The sequence below is a fragment of the Strix aluco genome, chromosome 2, assembly GCF_031877795.1.
Source record: "Strix aluco isolate bStrAlu1 chromosome 2, bStrAlu1.hap1, whole genome shotgun sequence".
Taxonomy (NCBI): domain Eukaryota; kingdom Metazoa; phylum Chordata; class Aves; order Strigiformes; family Strigidae; genus Strix; species Strix aluco.
Genome location: NC_133932.1, coordinates 111,032,448 through 111,055,751, shown reverse-complemented (window position 1 = coordinate 111,055,751; position 23,304 = coordinate 111,032,448). Strand labels below are relative to the sequence as shown.

The 23,304-nt window shown below is 38.5% G+C and overlaps 1 protein-coding gene across 5 annotated transcripts; it reads right to left on the bottom strand.

Annotated features, from left to right (window-relative positions):
* Positions 1-264: 264 nt before the first annotated feature.
* ALG5 (ALG5 dolichyl-phosphate beta-glucosyltransferase) lies at positions 265-23,299 on the bottom strand. 5 transcript variants are annotated; one of them, XR_012622085.1, is made up of 11 exons: positions 22,574-22,807; positions 21,962-22,133; positions 20,676-20,722; positions 19,928-19,996; positions 18,614-18,706; positions 16,943-17,056; positions 15,630-15,689; positions 12,351-12,502; positions 11,117-11,160; positions 2,732-2,817; positions 265-1,524 (listed from the first exon to the last, which is right to left on the bottom strand). XR_012622085.1 is itself a non-coding variant. In XM_074815818.1 (10 exons), the coding sequence occupies exons 1-10, from the start codon at positions 23,143-23,145 to the stop codon at positions 1,412-1,414; spliced, it is 987 nt and encodes a 328-aa protein (XP_074671919.1). In that variant the 5' UTR covers positions 23,146-23,299; the 3' UTR covers positions 265-1,411. The 5 variants fall into 5 exon arrangements, 3 of the variants coding, with proteins under 3 accessions (XP_074671919.1, XP_074671918.1, XP_074671920.1); XR_012622086.1 differs by lacking the exon at positions 11,117-11,160 and having other exon boundaries at positions 12,355-12,502; positions 22,574-22,806; XM_074815818.1 differs by lacking the exons at positions 11,117-11,160; positions 22,574-22,807 and adding an exon at positions 23,065-23,299.
* Positions 23,300-23,304: the final 5 nt, after the last annotated feature.

Below are 23,304 nucleotides of genomic sequence, written 5' to 3'. Positions count from 1 at the left end.
TTAAAATTTCAAATAAGCTCAATTTTAAGGTAAGACATTAGGAAAATTTTAGGAATCTGCTTTTGAGAATTGCTTGGCAACTTTAATTATAGGTAAAGCTATCATTGTCCAGGTTTGATCAGGGAAATTCACTTTACAAAAACTGAGAAGCTGGTATTTTATTCTAGCAATGGCAAGGAGGAATCATGTGATTAATTTTGCAGAAGTGATAGAGATGTATGTGGACTAGGCAAGAGAATAAAGCCTGCGAAATCAAACTGAAGATACTTTTTGAGAATTTATTCCAACACTTCAATTTATAGAAAACTGAGGTAACCCTAACAAGAGCAAAACTCAACTCAATATTGCAGAAGGAATAAGAAAAATCACCGGTGAAATCATATGTGAAAGTACAACCATATACCATTCATTCTTTAAATCTGTTCACATTTGTTCATGTTTCCGAAAGACAGATTGGCTTCGTTTGTTGGCAATCCACAACTGTTCTGAAAGCACTATAGAAACTTGTGTACTGTAACAGAGTATGACATTACTAAGAAAGATTCAAGACCCTTTCCTCACCCTCCGATCTCATTTGAAGCGTGACAGTGTCAGACTGGCATTGCTAATGCACAGACCCCTAATGTACACTGGGTCTCATTTTCGTATGCTCTGAATTAGCTTTCCATACCCTTTTCACTACAGATTTGTAGATGCCAAAGACTCCTAGCCTTGAGCATGCAGTATTAATTAGTACATATGAACAAAACTTATTTATAAGAGACAACATTTTAAAATGAAATGTGCTTTCTCTTGGTCCTTCTACAGTCTGGAGACGATCTGCAGTTTGATCTCAAACAATTTCAGCTTCAAGACAGAAATATTTGGAATGTCAAGAGACTACTGAAAGTTCTTAGAACAGCCTTACGAATATTGTTATAACTCAGTAAAACCCATTAATGTTTCCCATAACACTGAATCTAAACATGCATCAGCGTGAACCATGATTGATAATTCCAAGTTGCAATATGGCCATATATTTCCAGAGATGACAGAAACAAATGGTTGTGGTCATTCACAACAGTATTGCACAATGTAGAATAGAGTGTCTCTTTTTAATACGTATAAGGAAGTTCCAAATGTATGATGAGACAAAAGAAGATATATTTATTTGAGTGTATGTTAAAGCTACTATTTAATAAAATAAAACCCTGATTATCAGATAAGAAAATCTTTCTGGAAACGCTTTCTCTTTTCAATACACTGTATAAATTCCCTCCTGACAATCTTATAAAACATATACATGCTGCAAAAATGAAACATACAACTGGAGCAATGAAGAATTACCTCAGCTTTCATCACCACTTCACTTGATTGAAACTGTTCTCAAGTTCCATTAAGTATAATAATATATTTGGAAAATGTAAATAACCTAATTACATTTTCTTGTTTCAAGCTGCCAGGCACCAGTCATATATCGCAGTCGTATAAAAAGAAGATCTCTGCCCATCTGCAGCCAGCTCCAAAAGGGAACTAACTTAGAACCTGTGATCAATGAAGAGGAAAATCAGAAGGATGTTGTTAGAAAAAATGAGCATTGGCAAGACACACATTTAAGTACTCATGAACCTCTGCATTCTCAGCACATTCAACCCCACAACCTAGACCTTAACATTAATAAAAATGTATATTGCAAAAGTTACTGCTTTATAGTAATTACATTATACCATAGGTGGGAGATTCTAGTTTGCAAGCAGCACAGTAATTCCATGTATGTCACAAGATGCACAGTCTTGTCTGCAACAAGGCTTTGTTCAAGTAAATAGGAACCTGAACACCAATAATTAAGCAAATGATTTCTTATCAACTTTGGAGAAGAGGACCACCACACTGTCTTACAGCAATAATATGAATGTGCCAATCTTCAGGCAAGATAAGAAACCAAGCCCTCTTCCATCTCTGCTAACGTTTGTGTTAGGTGCAATATACATGCAGAACTGCATTGAAAGAAAACATTTATTTTCTAGTAAAGTTGGTTTATGATGTTCTCTACTCGCACCCTTCATCACCATTGCAGTTCATTATACTTTCTGTTGTTCAGGGGTTGTGTTGAGGAAAAGAGATCCTGGTTAAAAAAAGAAAAAAACATGAAAGGGAAAAAAAGAAGGAACTGCATTTGATGAGAGGGAGAAGTAAGCAGAAGAAAGCAGTACCTCTTAAGCTGGCTTTGCTATGAAGAAATATATTTGGAGCTATACTTTCCAGTAACCCAGTAACAGAGACCTCCCTACAGGTCTAAAAGCACATCACATCTTAAGAAGAGAGGGTGCCCTAGAGGAGGCCTTAATAGGTGGACTGAAAATTTTGGAAGGCAAGACACAGTGAAATGGAGTTGAATCAATAAACAATGGTCAGACTTCCTGCACAGTGTTTTACAACTGCAATATTTTTATTAATCAAGCATATCAATCATCACAGGAAGAGGACGTGCCAAAGTAGTGCTCTGTCCTAGCAGTATAAAACCTACTTTTGTCTCCAGTGGGAGTGCAGAGCTTCTCTCCCTTGCTACCTCTTCACCTACTCTTCCTGTACCACGCCATGGCAGAAGGCTGGCAAGAACATGAAATTCAAAATTTGTATGGAAAGAAGGCTGTGCATTATCAAAACTATGTAAAATATGGGAAGACCCTCAGATATTTTATTCTGGATTGACACATAAGGAATCTTACAAGAATATAAACAATTTCCCTACCTTCAATTTCAGTCCAGTTGACAGCAACTTCTGCTATAGGTATTCTCAAGCGCTGAGCTATATAAAGAAGTTCCACATCAAACGCCCTGAAGAAGAACAGGAAATAGCAAATAACAGTCACACTTATTTCCAGAAGAAAGATGGTGACTGTTAATTAAATCACTAGTCTGATTTAAGGAGGTTGGTGTTCAGTTATGAAGTTGATACCAATGCTCTGCAGGTCAGATGCACATGAAAGGGAAATTAATTTTCCTGACTGAACAGCTCAGAACACAGCCAATATACAGGCAACAATACTTCACTGTGTCCTGTTTTTGAAGGTATAGGTCACGCTGTGTTCAGACCACTGCTCACTTTTCATTCTGGCACAATCATGATTTAAACATTTTTAAAAATCAAGCAGTCAATGTGCAGTGTCCATCTACACCTCCAGTAGTTTCATCAAAGGGGAGAACTACTTGCTGTGGCTTTACATCAATCTACATCTCTAGCAGTTTCATCAAAGGGGATGCCTACCTGCTATGGCATTACACTGATCTGATAGTTTCTCCTTGTACTTTCTAAGTCAAGAATAAAGGCAGCAGCACAGAAGTGAGAAATTATTTATGTTACTGTGCATAACAGAACCTGAACAACAGTTGCACTTTATTTTGTGACCATTTAATGTACAACATAAAAACCCTCTTGAGAGACCTGTCTTTTTTGCTGGCACAACTGTTTGCAGGTTGTGCAGCAAAATGAACTGGAGAAGTGATCCTGCTCTAAGCCAGTTGCCCCTCCTTGCTGAGTTTGTCCAAAATACACTTTAATCTTCCCAGTTCTCCTCACAGAGAATTGTTTGTGTGTTTCATTCTTGCAACTGCATGCTCAGGTGGGCCTTCTGTATCTGAGACACTGAGGCTTTTGATATTAGAAAAGTGTTTTGGCAACTACAGCTTGTAACGCTTATGAAGAAATCAGCATATGAAACTACCAGTAGCTACTATTGATAAGGGTGAATGCAAATCATAATTATGAAGATTCTGGTGATTTTGGTTAAATTTCTTAAATTTATTGATTGCTGAGTCTTTTTTTCCCCCCCTCTTTGTAGTCTTCAAATGCCAGTAGGGGTGTTCTTGTTTCTTAAATGAGTTCTAGTAATTGGAATTTAAGCTAAACAGCCTCCCTCCCCTCACCACACCCCCAACAAAAAGCTTTTAAAAAATACTAGTCTGTATTGGAAAAAACTGTCAATGGCCATTCACATCTGATTTCTACTAGATTCAATACATATTCAATGACAAGAGTTTTGTTCCCAGGGAACTAAACCTTGAAGGTAGGAAATGTTTTAACCAAGCTGCTGGTAAGGTTTCCAGTTTGAAGTCAGTGGAACGGATGTTCCAAACCAGCTTACACAGGTCTTGAAAATGTGGCTGTGAGGCAGTCCAGTACAATTCAACAGTAGTCCACATTTTTTTTAATAACTTCATAAGTTTAGAATCTCCTTAAATTCTCATTGCTAAGTTCAGGACAATTTTCTTTTGAAATGAAAAAAAAACTTTTGAGACTGAAGAAAATAACATTATTTGTTCATGCTTCAAGGATTGCTTGAATTCAAGTCATTGGTAATCCCATTTAACACTACAGAAAGGGTAGAAAGGGACAGACAGGTGATCAAGAGCAGACAAAAAGACGTACTTTAGCAGGTTACTAGTCAAGTTCAAATGTTATTTCCTTCTACTTCAAGGCACTCTCTCCTTTTAAGCAGTTCAGTGCATTTCTGCAAAACTATTAATGAATGTAACAGTAGAAGTCCACTTTGAAACGTGCACTTAGGTATGACACATACGTGTAGGTTCCCACTGAAGTACAAACCACAGCACGCTGGCTTGCTGGTGAAATCGCTACCAAACATGCATCAACCTGAACTCGCACTGTACCTGTATGTTACAGGAGAGCTATTGATATCACTCTGGACAGCATTAAAACATGCAAATGCAGCATAAACAGAGGTTATCTACAGACACTACAGTTATTGTGTGTAGAGAGTTTAGAACCACTTTGTAAGTCCGATTTTGATTAGGATACAGGCCTTTTAATTGTCACAAAAAAAATTTACAAGAATAAATGTTGGCGTTTCTTTCACCTCAGTGAACTGAATCTGCTCCAAGCAGCCTTGCCATTTCATTGTTTTCTTTCAATGAGGGTTGAATATTATTTCATTAATTATGCCATGGTCTCGTCTACTGAAGGTGTATTATTTAATTTTTTTGCTGACATTTTACATTTGTAAGCCAAAAAACGCACGTATTCACCTTTGGATGTTTATGAGTCATGTGTATTAAGACTAAATCTAATTTTGTAATACTTACTTCTTAACTGACTAAAAATTGTAAGAGACACAGAATAATTGTCTGATGAATTATACTATATGAGCTGCTCTGAAAATATTACTACATAAAGCATTAGCCTAGTGAACTAATAGTTATTGCAACAATTGCTAAGGACAACTGATTACTGGAATTTCAGCATATACATCACAGTACAACAACATTAAATAGTTTGGTCAACTATAACGCTCAAAGTAAAAGATTAAAAGCAGAGGAATTAATCAGGTTGAACGCTAATATTGTTATATGTGGTTGCCACTTGCGTAACAGTGAACATATCCTAAAATTAAAACAACCCTATTCAAAGCTGAAAGGCGAATGACTTCTGTCATATACTGACGGGATACCTTTTTTCCTTCCCTGTTCCCCACCACCTTTCAGTACACCTCAAAGTTAGACACCCGAAAATATATGGTGTGAACAACTTCCTCATCTATTTCTAATAGTGGCTCCATTATGTGTTAATTAACACAAACATGAAGTGTAAAATACAGAAAGAGGAAAACTTCTCCATGTGTCTGTGTTTACGCCAAGGAGTACTTTTGGTTAAGTTACAATTTAAGATGATGCTGGCTAAAATTCAGTTGAACACCAAGTTGGTGTCACCTTAAAATGTTTCAGCTTATGAATTATCTATCCTGCAAAATTATTCTAGATTTTAAAATTGCACTAGGACTCTTTTTTTGCTGGTCCAATATTAAGTGTTTCAATTATCAAAACTAGGCCTTCAGTTATACTGTTTTCACTGGAATTTAGGACTTTTCTACACCCAAAATACACTGTTCCGGCAAACTCTTAATGGGCAGAGAAAACTTTCAGTGGCCAAAGTGGTCTAAGAATGAAATAGGATGTCAAGAGGGTTAGACTGCCAGTACTGTTCTAGCTGTACCGGGGCTTTTGAAAGTCCACATATGTCTGCCAGGAGCAGGATTTTTTACAAGACAAAACAGACATAGTTATAACAACAAAATATTTTTGTGTTGATTAGATGTTCATAAACAATTCTACTTGTTGTGCACAAAAGCAGGAAAAAATAATTAATTCCACTGCTCATGTTGGTCTACAATGCCAAAGGACTGGGAAAAAAACCAACTCTGTAGCAATATGAATGCTTATTTTTCTGTAATTTTTATATAGATTCACATTTAGGGATTAGTGACAAACTGGATAAACAAACATTAATTTTTTATATTGAGCTTTCGAGTTCTCAATGTGAAACAGCATGGCTTGTTCAGTGCACAAGGCAATTTTTATAGACAAAAGTAATAGCAACAATTTGATCTAATCAGTGATCTGGTGAGTTGTGTAATATCATTATAAATTGTCACTTTACAAAACTATGTCAATCAAACCAGGACTAGAATTATGTTTTAAATTTCCCCTCATTTTATCAATATTCTAGATAGGACAGTAACTGCTGTTATGTCTAGTTCTCCTAGGTAAGGAAAGACATTTTGTGGATGGAAGAAAACGTATGATTTTTCTTTATAGTTGGAAGAAATCAATGACCAAATTTAGGATAGGAAAATTCTGCCAGTGAAACCACTTAATTTTCTAGGTTTTTTTCCTGTGCATTGAAATTTAACATAAACAGTTACATTTCTCAGGTCAAGACTGCAGATGCAAAACTAGAGCTTCTTCTGGGGTCTGAAAGTGAGTAATTCCAACTGTCTCTATTATGTTTTTAAAATATCCCTTTTAATTTGAAGTTTTAATTTAAAAAATGTGCTCCGTCCATTTCTGAAAAATAGATTGGTGGTGTAATCAGATTCAGAACCTAAACCATAAAGCATATGCTCTCTGTTCAAAAGGTTGCTCTCATTTCAAACTAATGTCAAAACTTTGCTATTTAGAAAGTAAATTTCAAGAATGTTTGGTTTGTATTTGCATATACACAGCCAGCTCTCCAAAGGACAGTTAAACAAAAAAGTCAACAAGAACACTCACAAGAAAAAGCTAGTTTAGGAAGCATGACTTCTTAGTATCAAATACATAAACATTTTCCAGTATCTATTAGTTTTCAAATCCTTTCTAAACTTTAGGGTTAGATTAAAAAAATACTCTAGGAAATATCTTGTTCTCTCTTTAAAAAGCGTTACATGATCTTTATCACCATAATGATAAAACAGTATTTTCCTTGTATATTTCAGTTTGTTTTCAAGATTTCTTAAATATAAGTATCTATAAATCAAATTCAGCACAGCAAGAAGAGAACTGTAGTCTCAGCTTTCTAGTATTTTTAACATTAAAGAGGTGATACTCAATCCAATATCAACTGGAATAGAAAGAACAGTAAGAAAGCAGAAAAAAGTGAAGGTCTAAGCAATTAATTTTTCATTCTTAATGCAGCTGATATTGGGTTATTTCCTTATGACTAAACTAATACTGAAACTGTCAAAGATGCACATAAGATCATATAAATGAAGGTCTTGATGTTGTCCCCTTCTTTTTCACATGGAAGGTGAATATGGAAACACAAGACACCATTTTACTGGTGATGCTGGTGAAACACTGAAAAAATCCATGCATTTACTTTTGGTGTCTCTGATAGCTACTTAAATACAGAAACTTAGAAATCTTTCAGCCTGTCCAGCCTAGCAGCAGGATACCTATGTTGTTTACATTGACATATCTATTACTAGAGTGTAAGATGTTCAGCTTCCAAGAAAAAGACTGGTCATAGCACTTGCTCTTTTGAGTGTGCTGGGATTGTGTGGTGGGGTTTTTGGTAGCAGGGGAAGGGGCTACAGTGGTGGCCTCTGTGAGAAGCTTATTGAAACTCCTCCGGCTCCAAGTCGGACCTGTCTCTGGCCAAGGCCGAGCCTTAGTGATGGTGTTTGCGCCTCTGTGATAATGTATTTAAGAAGGGGAACCTGAGAGGGGGTGGCGACTTGCGAGGAAGAGTTGTGAGGAGGACACCCCTGAGAACACTGAGGTCAGTGGAAGGAAGGAAGAGGAAGGGAGAAAGTGTGCCAGAACAGAGACCCCCCTGTATCCCATGGTGAGACGGCAGGGCCACCCCCTGCCACCATGGAGGTCACTGGTGGAGCAGATGCTGACATGAGCCCCGCTGTGGAGGACCCCACACTAGAGCAGGTGGCTGCGCTTAAAGGAGGCCGGGACTGTGAGGGGAGAAAGTGCCTGTTGTTGTAGTTCAGCGCTGAGAGGACTGCAACATGGCGGGGTGACCCACGCTGGAGCATCGCAGGAATGGCTGCGGCCTGTGGGAAGAACTCACGCCAGAGAAAGTTCACGGAGGACTGTCTCCTGGGAGAGGGGAACCACGCTGGAGCAGCAGAAGAACACGCGGAGTGTCCCCCCTCTGTCCCAGGGAGGAAGAAGCAGCAAATTGACTGCACCCCCCATTCCTTACCCCTACACTGCTGGAGGTGAGGAGGTAGAGATATCGATATCAAGACCAAAACTGAGCCTGGGAAGAACGGAGGGGTGGGGGGAGGTGTTTCTAAGATAATGCTTCTCACTGTCCCACTCTGTTAAGCTTTCTTTGGTTAGTGTTTGAATTAAAGTGATGTTCTTTTTTCTTCCCTTAACGAGTCTGTCTTTTGCCCATGACTGTAGGGCTCCACAGGGAGCCACGGCTCCTTGTCCTTATCTTGATTCCCAAGCCTTTTGCTTCATTTTCTCCTTCCCAGTGCTGAGGGGGAAGAAGTGGTGCTCAGTTGCCCTCTGGGCTCAAATCACAACAGTGAGGTATGTTATCAGCTTGCTGAGAGACACAGAAATAAAACCTGTATTATTTCTTGAATACGTATTCTGCCTTTTGGAGAAGTACTGACAATATCCAGCACTTCAGAGCAGTGTCCTACCACCCAGCACTAATTCAGCACTGGTGCTCTCCTTTCTGCAAAGACACTATTGGATTCCTTGATCTGAAGGGAAGAATTCTCAGGGCTTTTTGTCTACAGAAACAATGGGCACTGCCTATAGAGCCTAGGAAGTGAGCTGCCTTTGATACAAAATTGCTTCAGTAGTTTTTCTTCTAACCCACTACTTCTGGGATTTACTGAATACTTTATCCTTTTGATGCAGTTCAGGCACCAGCAACCTGGCAGATGTTTTTTTCCTACATATTATTACACTATGAGTCGAATTTACCCTGCTGAACTTCAGTCATCTACAGTAGAGATAGCTCCTTCTCTACAAATTATCTAGAGTCTCTCTATAGTCAAGGGCAGGAAACACGCATTTGTCAGCTGCACTTCATCTGGCATATTTTAGAGCCCTATATTAGGATGAAAGTAATTATACCCTAAAATTGTCCCTTTTATTGTCTAAGAAGGAAGGCTAGATGACAAGTAGATGCACTCTAGATGTGATGAAGCAAATCTTGTCCATTGTGTGTGTGTATTTATATTCTAACTGAGCAGTAAGCTTAACAGTTCAGGGCAGGAATTATAAGATAGCCAATTCTATAGTAATTTTATATTAACATCATGAGTAAATATGTATTAATGTTTAGTCCAAATATTTATTATGTCCTCACATAACAATTCACTTAATACTGTAGGACCTCAAAAAATCTGAGCCTGACAAAACCTAAGCAGACAGGACAGATGAGGCTTCTGCAGAAACCAAATTTTTGTTCATTCTCTTCAACAGCTCACCACATGCTCTGGTTCAGCAGCAGGGGAGCCCTTGACAGACTCAATGACTAGGGTGCTGGCTCTCAGACAGCTTTTGTCCTATTAAATGTTGCTTGTTTGTTGAATATTCCCCAGCACTCTCCTCCATTATTACCAGAATATCTGAGCACTGACCACACTGAACTGAATTCTTCTTTAAATACTTAACAGAGCTGCACTTCACTAATGGGATTTTGAGATTCAAAAAGAATCAAGAATTTCTTCAGATGTCAAATAGCCCCAGTGCAGTGATGCAGAGGTGATAATAAACCCAGATTCCAGAGCCTTTTGTCCAATATCAAGATAATAGTTTCTCTGCAACTCCCTGATGATGATCTCAGTATGAATAAGTTGTTCTGTGACCCAGTTAGGTGTTTCAAGTCAGCAGAAATATAATACTGACTACTATTTCTTTCTCTTACATCTTCATTCTCATGACATGTACAAAACCTGCATGGCACAATGTCTAACTAGTTTTTACTTTCCTTTTTACATACATGCTATGCAATGGAAAGGTATCAGGAGACAAGTTTTGTTTAAAAGAAGTTTCCATTATTGGGCTATTTCAGATTCTTCCATTACCACATACAAAGAAATCCAGTGTATGGTTCTATGGGATGAATGTTTGATGTCCCTGTATCATTTCCTACTGCAATTATCCCAACTGTCTGTACATCACAGACATTTCACCTCGGACTACCGTTTCCTTTAATATACCCACTTTCCCCACATGCTTATACCTCCCCATCTTCCAGCTGTCTTTCCAGATCTTACAAATATTAAATGGGAAAGGGCCAGTACTCTGTTTTGTGCACTGAAACATTAGCTTCGCTACACGTGCTGACTGGCTATCCATGAAGCTGATGATAAAGCAACTTTTGAGTTCATACTGTAGCTTTTTCTTCAGCAGTAGCAATAAGCTGAGTTTCTTTCCTCTACTTGGGTTTCAGTTGCCACAAAACTTGCTAAAGCTTTCTATCTTGAGATTTCTACTCTTCTGTCAGATTTCACTGAAATTAGCCAGAAAGTATGAAAATAAAGGCAGGGAAGCACAGGGACCGCCTGAAGGACAGATGAGGATAAAAGCAGGCAATATATTGTCTCTTCTGGCAGAAAATTAAACCAAATAAAAAACCTCTATTGTTGTTTTAGGCAAATTTGTGACTTGGAAGTATCTGAAGAGCTGTTTATTGGAAGAATTTGAGTTATTCATTTCTTGACTAACAAAACAAACATTATTCATTGCTAACCAGTAAATTTCACACAAATAGGAAAACACTTAGAAGATTAGTTTATGGAGTACTGTAAACAGAAGAGCAAGAATAGAAGACTAATTTTATAGCAGTACATATAAGCACAATGAATTAACCTACCAAGACCTGAAGATCCAGTGTGTTCCACACCAGCAGTATAATTACTGTAAAATAAGTTAGCAATATCCCTCTTTCACTGACTCTATTCATGGATAATGGCGTACAGATGACAATGCACAGCACAATTATTTTTACTCTTTCATTCCTTTGTTGCTAAAGAATCTGAGTAGCAGGAGAAAGCTTGTTAAGATTTTTTTGAATAAAAAACTGAATGCTTTGCACAATATATCCACCCAATAAGTACAATTATATTCAAAATCTTCCGTTTACAACAGAGTAAGATGGAAGATTGCATTTTTACAGATTAAACTGATTATCCTCATTCATGTATTTCAGTATTTCTTCTTGAAGCCCTTCATTTAAAAAGTGAAGTTAAATAGGATAATTTTGAGATGTGCACTTCTGGGCTAAGCATACATGTTTAACCATGTATTTAGAAAATTCCTGTACATGAAATTTACAGAACTTTATAGATCAGGTTTGGTTTTGGAGGCAGCAGCAGCAATCATGTTTCTGGTTCAGCTATAGTTTTCTTTAGGGCAATAAGCAGACCACTCAGCTAGGAAAGTGATTTTGCAAATACTGACTGCTCGCAGTTCTAGATTCAAGTGAACAGAAGCTCCATGTTCTGCCCCAGATTTGTGCACCCAAACACTCCCTTTGCAACCCTGTTCTGGAGGAGCAATATAGCTCAACTATCACTGCCAAAGCTCAACCTAAAACTACGGGTATTGGAATTGACTAGGACTGCGGGATTACACACATTTTCATATGAGAACATTGTTCAGTAATTCTGTTCCCTGTCAGCAAGCAGTTGCCCATGAAAGATTTTCTCGGATGAAGACAATAGTTTGAAAATATTTGATTACACTTAATTAAGCCTGCGGACTGTCACCATCCTTTTCAGCAATAATTGTGGTGTAGGAAATTTACAGAAATTATGATATTTGTGTGGAAAAAGTGTTTCAGTCCCATAACAGTAATCATGACTGTATCACTCTCCTCAGGGAACCGTTGTAGCTAAATTATAATGAAAGAGAGCTCTGAAGTGATTCAAAGACTATGTATCATTTTCTACTGTCTTACATCAATGAGATCTATCAGTAGTTCTCTCATGAAACGTTCTAGCAAGAAAATAAGCTAAGACTGCACCTGCAAAAGTGAAGTTACTTTTTCAAATACATGTTTAATTAGGAAAAAAAAAAAACACCCAACAAAAAAAGAAAGAGTTTACCAGCGTTCTATATGAAGAGTTGAGAAGGTCCGTGAGGCAGCTTCTCTGGTTAACAGTTTAAATCCACACTGCGTGTCCCTGATTTCTTTGACACAGAGAAACCATACAAGGAAGTGGAACCCATACATAAGAAGAGTTCGAAAGTAAGAGCGCTGTGGACAAAGGTATGAAGTTAGATGGTTTCAATCAAATGATGAGTGAAGTGTTTGAACAGAGCTGGATTACAGGACAATAATCCTGTTTCGTGACAGTTTTCAAAGTTTGTAAAATGTTTTTGTTTTGCACCAGAATAAAACCAGAACTTTTCAGTTGTTACAGTGAAACAAAATTACAGCTGAAAAGGAAAGACCTGCCACTCAACCACATGGTTAGGATATGAGAAGTCCAAGGTCTTTTTTCTGCCTTTCCTAATTCAGAGCAGCTTTTCAGTCTGGATAATGACTGAAGTGGAGCAGGAACCTGCACCTGGATTTCAATTAATGAGTGGGACAGCCATAGTATCTTCTGCATGATTCTCTGGGAATTCCCCCAGGAAAAGGAAAGTGAAGGAGGAAGGGGATGGCATGCTACATCCTCTACTCCACTGGACACTTACAAGCTATTTTTTCCCTCTACCTACTCCTCTCGTTTTCCTAAAATTTGGTTGAACAGGACCAACAAATTCAAAAGTTACCAGGACAAACAATGGAGAATAACACAGCAGGACTGCATAAAGACTGCTACTCCTAAGAATGCACACTAAAAAATGAACAGGTTCCAGCTGCTACTCTGACAAAAAATTTTTTTAAGAAAAGTTTTATATTATAAAAAAACCCAAATGGGAGCATCTTTTGTTGTTTGTCACTCACTTCTTTCATTCAAGACTGAAGTGCCGTGTTAAGGCACTTAAGGGAAATACAATTAGAGAATGCACTTTTTGGCAGTATATGATGGACCAAGTAAAAACAGGATCAAAGTAACAGCTGCTGTGTAAGATAATATTTCATTTTATATTTCTAGCAAAGTTACAGAGTCACCTCTTTTGTTCTTTTGCTTTCACAAATGTAGTTCTTGACATGATAAACATACAGATAAGTTTGTCCATGAAATCCAGAGGCTGGACTCTGGGTTTCCAGAGGTCCCTCCTAGTCTTTTATTCAAGACAGCTCCTAAACAACTAGAAACCTGATCCACAAATTGCTTCTAAACTCACTGCTGGTCTTCAGCTCAATTTAAGTGATCGTATCTAAGACTGCAAGCCAAATACCATGCAAAAATCTTTGTGAGCCAACAATTTAACTGGTAAGCATCTCCGGGTGATAAGAGATGCCATTAAAGCTAACAATTTCAAACCTCACTTGAAAAATTAGAAGATGCTCAACTTATTATGTAATAGCCTTTGGATTTAGGAAATTCAAATTCATTGCTTGTGACTCTCAAAGTGCTCTAGCCCTAGGTTAATGGTGGGTCTGGTGAGGATTCTTTGGCTCTTTAGGCGAAGGTGAACCACTGTGTGACCAAGAACACAAGGTTACTGCTCCCAAAAGCGAAGCCCTAGGAGGGTGCATGACTGTCAGCCAGTGAAACTGTGCACTTACTTCACAAAGAGAAGTTCCTAGGTTATGTTCATGACTCCTATGACTATTTATGCATGTCATACTATGGATTAATTATAGCACATTAAAAATTCTGGAGGCAGAACAGAATTCTTGATGTCTTGAGACTGAATTTAAGAATGAAATTCTGGTCTTAATAAATCCTATCTGGCTGCTTCATTCTACTGTTTTAGATGCCACTAAGCCCAGAGAGAAATCCCAACTTCTCAAAGATGTTCTTTAATTTTTTTTATACCTATTGCACTACACAACAGTCTCTTCCCAATGTGGTAAAGGCAGTCTTTCTTTTCCAGACTAGGGACACGTGAGTGATAAAATGGGCTACATATTTCAAACAGAGCAGTGCTACCTAACCAGTTGGTGATTCCTTTACCAAAAAGTCAGAAATATGGGAAGAAACAGGAAGCAAAGGATGGACACATCCTAAAAATTGTACTTTTGCATTAAATGGTAAAGTCCTGTTGCAATTCCTCTCCCTCATGTAGCAAGACCTTCAAAGATTAAAAGAAATATGAATGCACTGAAGAAAGTTTATCTATACTCTGTACCTGTCCACACAATGAAGCATTTTTTTGCGCTCAAATTTATCAGCTGCATGTTCTCCCTGTAGTAGCAACACTTCCAAGATACACTGGCTGCACAGATAACAAATAACTGAAAATGGCATATTCTGTGCTACAAGCATGCAAGTACCACGTCAAAGATTTATCTTAATTTTTGATAATGATGAAGATTTTGTTGTCTTGCTTTTTTTTTTTTTCGTGAGGATGCTAACATACACGCAACAGTATTTACAAGAACCCTTTCCAGTGAACCACTCCAATACTACCTGATAAACCAGAAGAACAATATTAAAGATCTACCAGGGGCTGAACATTACCAGTGTAACTTCTTTTGAAGTTTTGTAACTATTTTAGTAATTGTGTATATATTTTAGAATCATTTCAAGTATTAAACTCAGTGTAAACAAAGCTTACTCTTGAGGACATTCAACATGACGAGCACATCCAATCATGCTGAAAAAATTAGTCCAGCAATGTGTCTGTTGCAATACAAGTTCCATGCCTGTGCTTTGACAACTACTGTCTGCCAAGACATCACAAAACCAGATGCAAGATAAGACTGTGCGCCCATGCATCACTGTTTATTCCACAAGAGCCACACACAGAACAGTACTGTCCGTGTGTTCAAAACTCAAAAATTTTACTATGAGTAATGCAGAAAAATTACAGAACTTTCCCACAAATTGAGATACTCTTCAAACAGTTTGCTGCTAATTATCCATAACTCATTTTAAACAGGTTTCAAGATCTGCAGATCAAGCTTTTGCACTGGAAGGGAATCAATAAAAATTAACTCATCAGTTGCCTTCCACTCCAACCCCGGTACTGGTTACTAGCTAACAATTCAGTCAGGGATTAGAAGCTCTGCTTGTAAGATGTTCTCAATTAAGAAAATTAAATCCATAAATTGGAACACTAACTGAAACCAGTTGAAAGTGCCTGAAATCTAGAACACACCCTTTGTATATGATGGAGCACATGCTACACTTATGACAAGCTTTTCCTATTTTTTAGCTTTCATTCTTTTACAAATATTGGTAATATAATTGTAAAATCTGTAGAGTGGAATCAAATAATGGGAGTATTTGAGTATTAATACACAGCAGGAAATGGAAACAAACCTTTGCTATCGAGTCCTTCTCCAGATGAGCTCTAGAACCACAGGAAATAGCCATCTGGTTCTGCACAGGGATACAAATTAAAGAGTTATTACTTAAACTGACATTTTCTGAATCGGTGGAATCTTGTGTGGAGAACTGTATAATAGAAGACTTCAAAGCAGTATACTTTTCTGCTTCCTGTAGCTGCCTTTTTTCTTCTGCTAGATTCTGAGGCTAAAATCAGTCTTTCCTACAGTTAACAGATCATCTAAACTTTATTGCATTTTGCATATGGTACATACAAATTGCTGCAACTTATTCAGGTCTGGTTTAGCTTACATTGCTCCTCTGAGGTACACATACAGTAAATGTGTTAAACAGCACAGATAAGCATTCAGCATTCCTAGGCATGTAATGTTAAAGTGTATGTTTTCCCTAAACTCTGGAAGGGATAACAGAATAAAGTACTTGTTGCATTGATATACTTTCACACAAAACAAATGCCACGGTAGCAGCCAAAAACATAATCTCAAATTAAATCAAAAGACATGATCAAAACAAAAGGTTTAAAATCATTCTCACGCTACTACTTCTCAGAGGAAATCTCTCAAATCTACTATATTTGAGAGTGCAGGACTGATGCTGGAGACCCAGCAGCTGCTGCCGTTACGCCTCAGTAGCAGAGAGCGTCAGGGGAGGAAACCCCGTCCCGGCAGCTCCCACATCAGGGGTGCTGCACTGGCAGACTGCAGCCCTTCGCACGGGTGCACCCCTCGCAGCGCTTTGGGAAACTACTCATCTGCACACAAGCAGAAAACAAGCCTCAGCTCTTTCAAGTCAAGCACCCAAAAGAGAATGAATATGCAGAAAGGAGCTCTCGTTTCACAGGTTTTTGAATTTTTATTTACAATAGAAGTTCTTCCAAATACTGTCATTAAACAACTCTGAAAAAAGAGAACCGCTATAAAATAGGGTGAAATTAAGGTGCATCCTTAAAGGTATATAGGATGACATCAGATAAAAAGAAAACACAAAACAGTTAACTGAGAAAAAATTCGTTTTTAACAGAATAGGCAACACATGGTATTTATAGAGTGGAACAACTTCAAAGAAGAGTGGTAAATAAAACATTATGTACTGCATTGAAACGGGCACAGTGAACGCAAAGGACGTAAGAACTCTGTGGAAGCTACCTTCCAACAGCCCATTCTTGCAGCTTCTAAGCTCACATCTAGATCTTCAACCAGATCTCAAAAAACTCAAGTTGAAGAGAATGATAAAAATCAATCTGTATGCATGTGTATTAAACTAAAACCATGAAAATTTATACTCACGGGCCATGGCTGAAGATTTTTTAGACCTTCTTCTACTTTTTCAATATCTGCAAATTTTGTAGCTCCATCTGCATCAGCCATAAGAATTTTCTTCCCCCGAGAACTAAAAACACCCTGCAATCAAAACAGCCAATAAAAATCAACACCTTTGAAATCAGTATTTGTCTTAAGTTAGCTTCAAGGCACTCCAAAAACCTAATGCATTAACTAGAACCGTGGTATCTCAAAAATGCAACACAACAGATGAGTCTTAATATTCTGCTACTAACAACTTATCAATTTATATTGTCATAACATCTAGAGACTTCACACACTGAGCAGTGTCCCACAGTGACAGACAATGCATGAACACGAAAGGTTAACAATCCCTCTTCAGAGAAGCTTGCAAACTAAAAGCTTTACAAACCAAAATCTCAAGAGACAAGTTGCTACAGTGGCTTTACAGCGGAGCACAAAGAAGCAGTGATTAGCAGCTGCCACTGCACTGGATAGCTTTTCTTTGTTATCTGAGCTATGGAAAGGAGGATGCAGTGCTATTATTTCCTAACACTGTTTCAAGAGAATTCAAGATATAATCTTAAATTAGTTTTGAGAAATAAGTCTTAAGTCACAGTACCACTGCAAAACATTTCTGATCCACAAGTCTCAGCTTGTTTTGCCATATTCTTCGTCAGACATCTTGGCAATTTTTCAAGGGGTCCAGACAGAAAAACAATTTTAGCAGTGGGTTTGCCAAACGTACTGTCATAACCAAGCAGGCGCAATTTTGGAAAAACCTGACAAGGAAGTAGTGGTAATATATATCCACTCTACACTCTGCAGTGCAAAAATATATCACACAGAGAATCGCTCTCCTTCTCTTGGAATAACTTGAAAATGATATTCCTTACAAAAGCTCCATATGTTCTAATTTAATGATCGCTCCATTTGCTATAGTTCCTCGCGTTTCATAAAAAAAGTTAAATTGACGTATTAAAGATAGAGCTTAAAATACAGATAAAGACAGTCACTGATAACCCATAAATGATACTACCCTTTTGTCATAAAAGTAAGGTGTCATTCATCTTAGGAAAATATGTTCTTTCTAAATGTGTAACAGTTACTTTATTTTTAGAACATTATGATTTTATTATAATATCTATGTGAAAATTAGTATGTTAAAGCATAAATTGTTCTGGTTCTACTATTGAGAGTGGGTGACAGCAGCGGGCTTCAGAAAACACAAACTTTGCTGGATGAGAGTGTTTGTTCTTTTGACATTTTTAAAACCACAACAATGACCTGGAAAGCAATGTTTGCAATTTTAGCTGTACTTTCTTTACAAAACCTTCACTTTAATCTGAAAAGGTGGGATTTTTTTTGTTTGGTTGGTTTTTTTAAATGCAAGTCTATTTGTAAGTGGAACTAAAAGGAACATGAAATTCAAGTCTAACTTTTTTTCTTTTGAATTCTCATATAAAATAAAATCTTTGCTATTGATCTTCCTGGCAAGAAAATACTGTTTCCAAGATCTAAAATATGCTTATTTTGAAAAGAGTTTTTGCCTTAATTTACAGAACCTGTACTCAGTTTTCCGATAATCATTTTGTTAATATATCGAATTCAAAATGTCAATCGGCATATTTGGGCACAGGTAGTTCAGACAGAGAAGGAGATGAAAGTATCAATTACCATCCTGACTGCTCCTCCTTTCCCTCGATTTTTTACCAAAGAAAGCACTCGTACTTTGTCGCTTCCATATTTCTTGCAGTACTTCATTGCAACCTGATAGACACACAAAAAACCAGCATAAAACAAAAACAGGAATCAAGGTAGAAGTTTACATTTGCTCACCCTTTTTTAAAAAAAAATTAATAGCACAGAGCTATAACCACTTCAGTCAGCACAAATACATTGCCAGTGTTTGCTGGAGTCTGTTTGGGAAAATAAAAACCAGTTCACAGTCAACACAAGACGACTGACAACCTAGTCATGTTCAATAAGAACAGGATATTCCGAACCCAAGCAATTCTAAACCCCATTCACCCACCCAGTCCAAAAAACTCAATAGTAATGTAATTTATATCATACTATTATGGACCTTTTCTACAACACCAATAGTTAATCAAAGAAAACCAATTTTCTACTACTGTTACTTATTTCTCAATTGTCTTGCTTCTATCTGTGGTTTTAAACAAAAATTCAGTGATCTGTTCCATGTTGTGGGGAAGAGAAAGCATGACTTTTCTCCTCTAATTTTTTCTAGAGGTTGTCTCAAGTCCTTGTAAGTCCAGAGGCCCATGGTCATAGTGTTCTCAGTTAGAAATTATGCTAGACGGTATGCAAAGCAGTCAAAAAATATATATATGAGGAATCCTTAATTGACAAGCTTAAGGGAAGTAAGTGAAAAAGCGACATTCATTTTAATAGCTAACTCAAACATCTTCCAAGCAGTAGTAAAAAAACCCTCAAGCTGGCCAGCCTTCCTTTCCAGTGACATACATCAAAGCCAAAGCAGAAGAATCCAGAACTATTTTGAAAATACTACTACTGGCATTGGGATTTTTATATGAACAATGCCATGAGGGGTATGGGAAAGAACTACACAACATGTTAAATGTTCTGTCAATCACAGTATAAATCAGCTATTTTAAAAGGCTTTTTAGCTGCCTCAAATTCATATTCACATCACTATGCACATGTAGAGTATTTCATAAGAAAATTCCGAAGTTAAGATTAGAATTTTTAGAATCTCAGCTGCAGGAAAATGGCTGTCACAGCCACCAATCAAGAATATTAGTATTTGCAAAAGAATTATATGTGTATGCATGTGTGTATGTGACATCCATAAGGCATATAGAACAATGACAGAAAGTTTTCAGAAACATGAATTTTAATTGTCAACTACTTAAAGTACCAAATTTTAATGCAAACCACTGTTATATTATAAATGCAGTACAAAAATTCATACCTCCAATTACTTGGTAAGACACTTCTTTTTCTTACCTTTGTAGTTTGATCTTTACTACCATCATCAACAACTATTACTTCATAAGTGAATGAAGGATCTTGTTTCTTGAAAATAAAACCAGAAATAATGCATTTAATCCAATTTCTTAAGTAGGTAGTAGGTCTTACAAACATCAGCATTCTTTTCTCCCGAGCAGTTTTTAACTCATTCATGGCTGCCAACATACACCAATATGATATAGTAAATTTGTTAAGATAGTATAATTAAAGAATTTTTCCACATTTGATATGTCTTCCATTACATCAGCTTGTCATAGTTTTCCTCGGATACTTTCAAGAACTGAAAACTCGATTTAGTTGGAAAAGATGAAAGGTTAGAACAACATTAAGAAAACCCAAACAAAATAAAACCCTCAAACCTTCACAATGGTCTTCTTACCCAGAATAAAAATCCAAATGAAGAACAGATGCTTAAGAAACTTGTTGGAACAGACCAGGATTTGGTTTAGAAAGCTAAATGTATGGTTAATCCTTAATCTCTGTCTTGGAGAGATAGGCATACAAAGATTTTTCATCATGTAGTAATATATTAAATTTTTACTTAATTTAAAAATACCTTTCAGCAGTCAATCTAAAAATAACTGATAAGAGACAGAAGCGTTACTTCTAAGTGGCTAAGTAATACTGTTTTAACGTACACCAAAACAACAAAGTGAATAGATCATGGACTTATTATACATAACACATAGAAAAATAATGAATTTTGAATGCAAAATGAAAATACCTGTCTTTTTTCTAGATAATCCAAAGCTTCATCCATCATAAGAGGTACTAAAGAAAAAGTGGAGGCAGGCAAGTTAGTAGATTATAACAGGCAATTCACCAAAAAGCACCTGCACAAGCAAGCTGAAAACAACCACAAAGCAAAGCTGAGCAAATTGCCTCTTTCATACCACACTACCTTCAGTAAACAAGCTTAGCATCTGCAACTCTAAGTCCTGCCCTTTCTGAATGCAAAAAGAACACTGAAGAAAATCACACATGTAAGACAGGGTAAAGACATTTCTTCTAAAGATAAGAAACAACTTTCCATTTTGAACTATGTAATTCTCTACACAATATTAAAATTAAAAAAAAAAAAAAATCACTCTCCATGACTGACCCTGAAAACCAGCACTGACTTTTATCTATTTAAGCAAGCTGACACAGAAGGCAACAAGGCCTTCTCTTACTAAGGCTGCTGGCCATGATGCTTCAGCCAACAAACAGGCACTACCTTTGCAGCTGATTTATCTGCAGATTAGAAAGACATTCAACCTTACGGTTGTCTTTGCAGTATATGTTCATCCCTGAGCACATCTCAGGTGATTGTTCGATCTCCAAAGAGAGAGACAGCTGAATGAAAATCGCAGGAAGTATGTTAAGACCTTGCTTAATGAAAACAGGTGTATGAGAACCAGGACTGAAGAATGCCTTGAACTTGAGGAAGGGCCAGGTCTACCTTGTCTCCAGATACACTTTATTTGTCAACACCTCTCTTAACGGAATCCCAAACAGCTCAGTATTTTCACTCACAAGAAAAGGAATGACAATGTGTGCTACCGCGTCAACCCCAAATACAGCTTTAGAGCTTGCCTTCACTTTTTTGTATCAGGTACTCATATATATGGCCAAGTCAAACAAAGCCATGAGATCATCCTTTTTCCTGCTTGTCTGAAGCTGCTGCTCTTGTTTACAGAGTGGGAAGCTCTCAAATTAATTTTAAAAGTATTTTTCTACTTCTTGCCTTACAGCATTTACAGGGGCAATGAGCAGCCATTCTGCTAGATTTCATTAAAATAAAGAGGATTCTTACAAGTGACCCATGCTATTTTTAGCAGCAGAAATCAAGTTACACAGTGTCTTAATTTTGAAACTCAATGTACTTGGACTGTTTTCTGGAAACTGTGTCCAAAATCAGATACATAATCTGGCCTGCCAGAGTCTACTGCTAACATAAACTGACCTCTGCATTATTAGAGTAACAACAGATAGATTTTATTCTTTTTCTCAAAACAAGAAAAATCTTACACCGGTCTTCCTCATTGTATGAAGGCACAACAACGGAGAGTTCCCTTGTAGGGGGATCATGTATGCTTGGTACAGATTCTTTCCTGCCATCAGTATTTACAAAGAATTTCTCTTCTTCATGTCGGTGAAGGGTTGGCATTCTTCTGGCAGTTACATGAGCAATCAGACAAATCTATTGATGAAAAAGAAATCAGAAAAATTGTTGAGCGTTCTATTAATGGTTTATCTAGCTGTTGAATGTGCTGCAAGGGGCAACCAACCATATTTCAGTACTTCATCCACTGACCAAAGCACACAGGACTAAAACCTTCTCATGCCATTTGATTACACCATTTCACCTACTCTGACACTGTCAGCACCACTGGCTTCTTGTTGTTGCGAACTGCGAAGCACGTAGATGCCTCCAAAGTTGTGGTCCAAGCCCCACTGCTCCTTCCCCAAGTGATCTCTACCACACAAGCTGGTGCTGCCTGTGATCCTGCACTGAGCCACTGAAATCAACAGCACTACTCATGACCAGTCAGTCATATGTGCTGGCAAAACTGAGGCTCTGATCATTGTTAAGCATGGCTAAAATCAATCTACAGAACTTGTTTTTTGGAGTACTTCTACCTGAGAACACCACGGACGTGGTACTGTTGATGGGCAGCAGAATTTCGCTTTCCAGATATCAAACTTCCCAAACTTGCACGGTATTTCAGTCACTCCAAAACACACAGGACTCCCAAGAGGTTGCCGTGAAAGCACGTTACCAGGACATTTTACAGGATGTACGAAACGCCCCATTTTTATCTCGTGTGCAAGACGTTTGAGCCCACGCCTTGTGAAAACCCACTCCCCGCATAAACCACGCACAAGCACAGCCCCGCCAGCTGCTGCACAAACGGAGGCAGGCGCGACCCGCGCTGCCGGCCAGCCCGGCCGCCCCTGCCAGCCCGGCCGCCCCGGGGACGCGGCGCGGCCCCAGGGCCCGCTGCAGGCCGCCGACCCCCCTCGGCAAGCCCGGCTGCCCCGCGCAGCGAGGGCGGGTACAAGGCGGCCCCGCGTACCGCCCCCGCCCTGGAGGGCCCCCGGGCCCGCGGTGGCCGTGCCGCGGCTCTCACCAGGAGAAGGAGGAGGACGAGGAGGGCGGCCAGGGCCGCCAGCACCGCCGCGACTCCGGGCAGGGCCAGCGGCAGCGCCATGACCCGCGGAGGCCGGCGGAGGCCGGCGGGGAGCAGCGGCGGGCGGCGCCCTATCGCGCAGCGACAGCGACGCGGAAGCGAGTGCCCCGCCGCCAAGAGGGGCCGCGCCGGCCGGCGAGGGCCGCTGGCAGCCGCCGGCGCCCCCCGGCGGTAGGGGCC

Excerpts from the sequence above, each read along its gene's own strand:
- ALG5 (XM_074815817.1), bottom strand. The coding sequence starts at position 22,747 with ATGGGGCGTTTCGTACATCCTGTAAAATGTCCTGGTAACGTGCTTTCA. Across the intron at positions 17,057-18,613 it reads AAGGAGGAGCAGTCAGGATG|GGTGTTTTTAGTTCTCGGGG; the intron begins GTAATTGATACT and ends TTTTGATTGCAG. Across the intron at positions 15,690-16,942 it reads AAAATCTTCAGCCATGGCCC|AACCAGATGGCTATTTCCTG; the intron begins GTGAGTATAAAT and ends ATCCCTGTGCAG.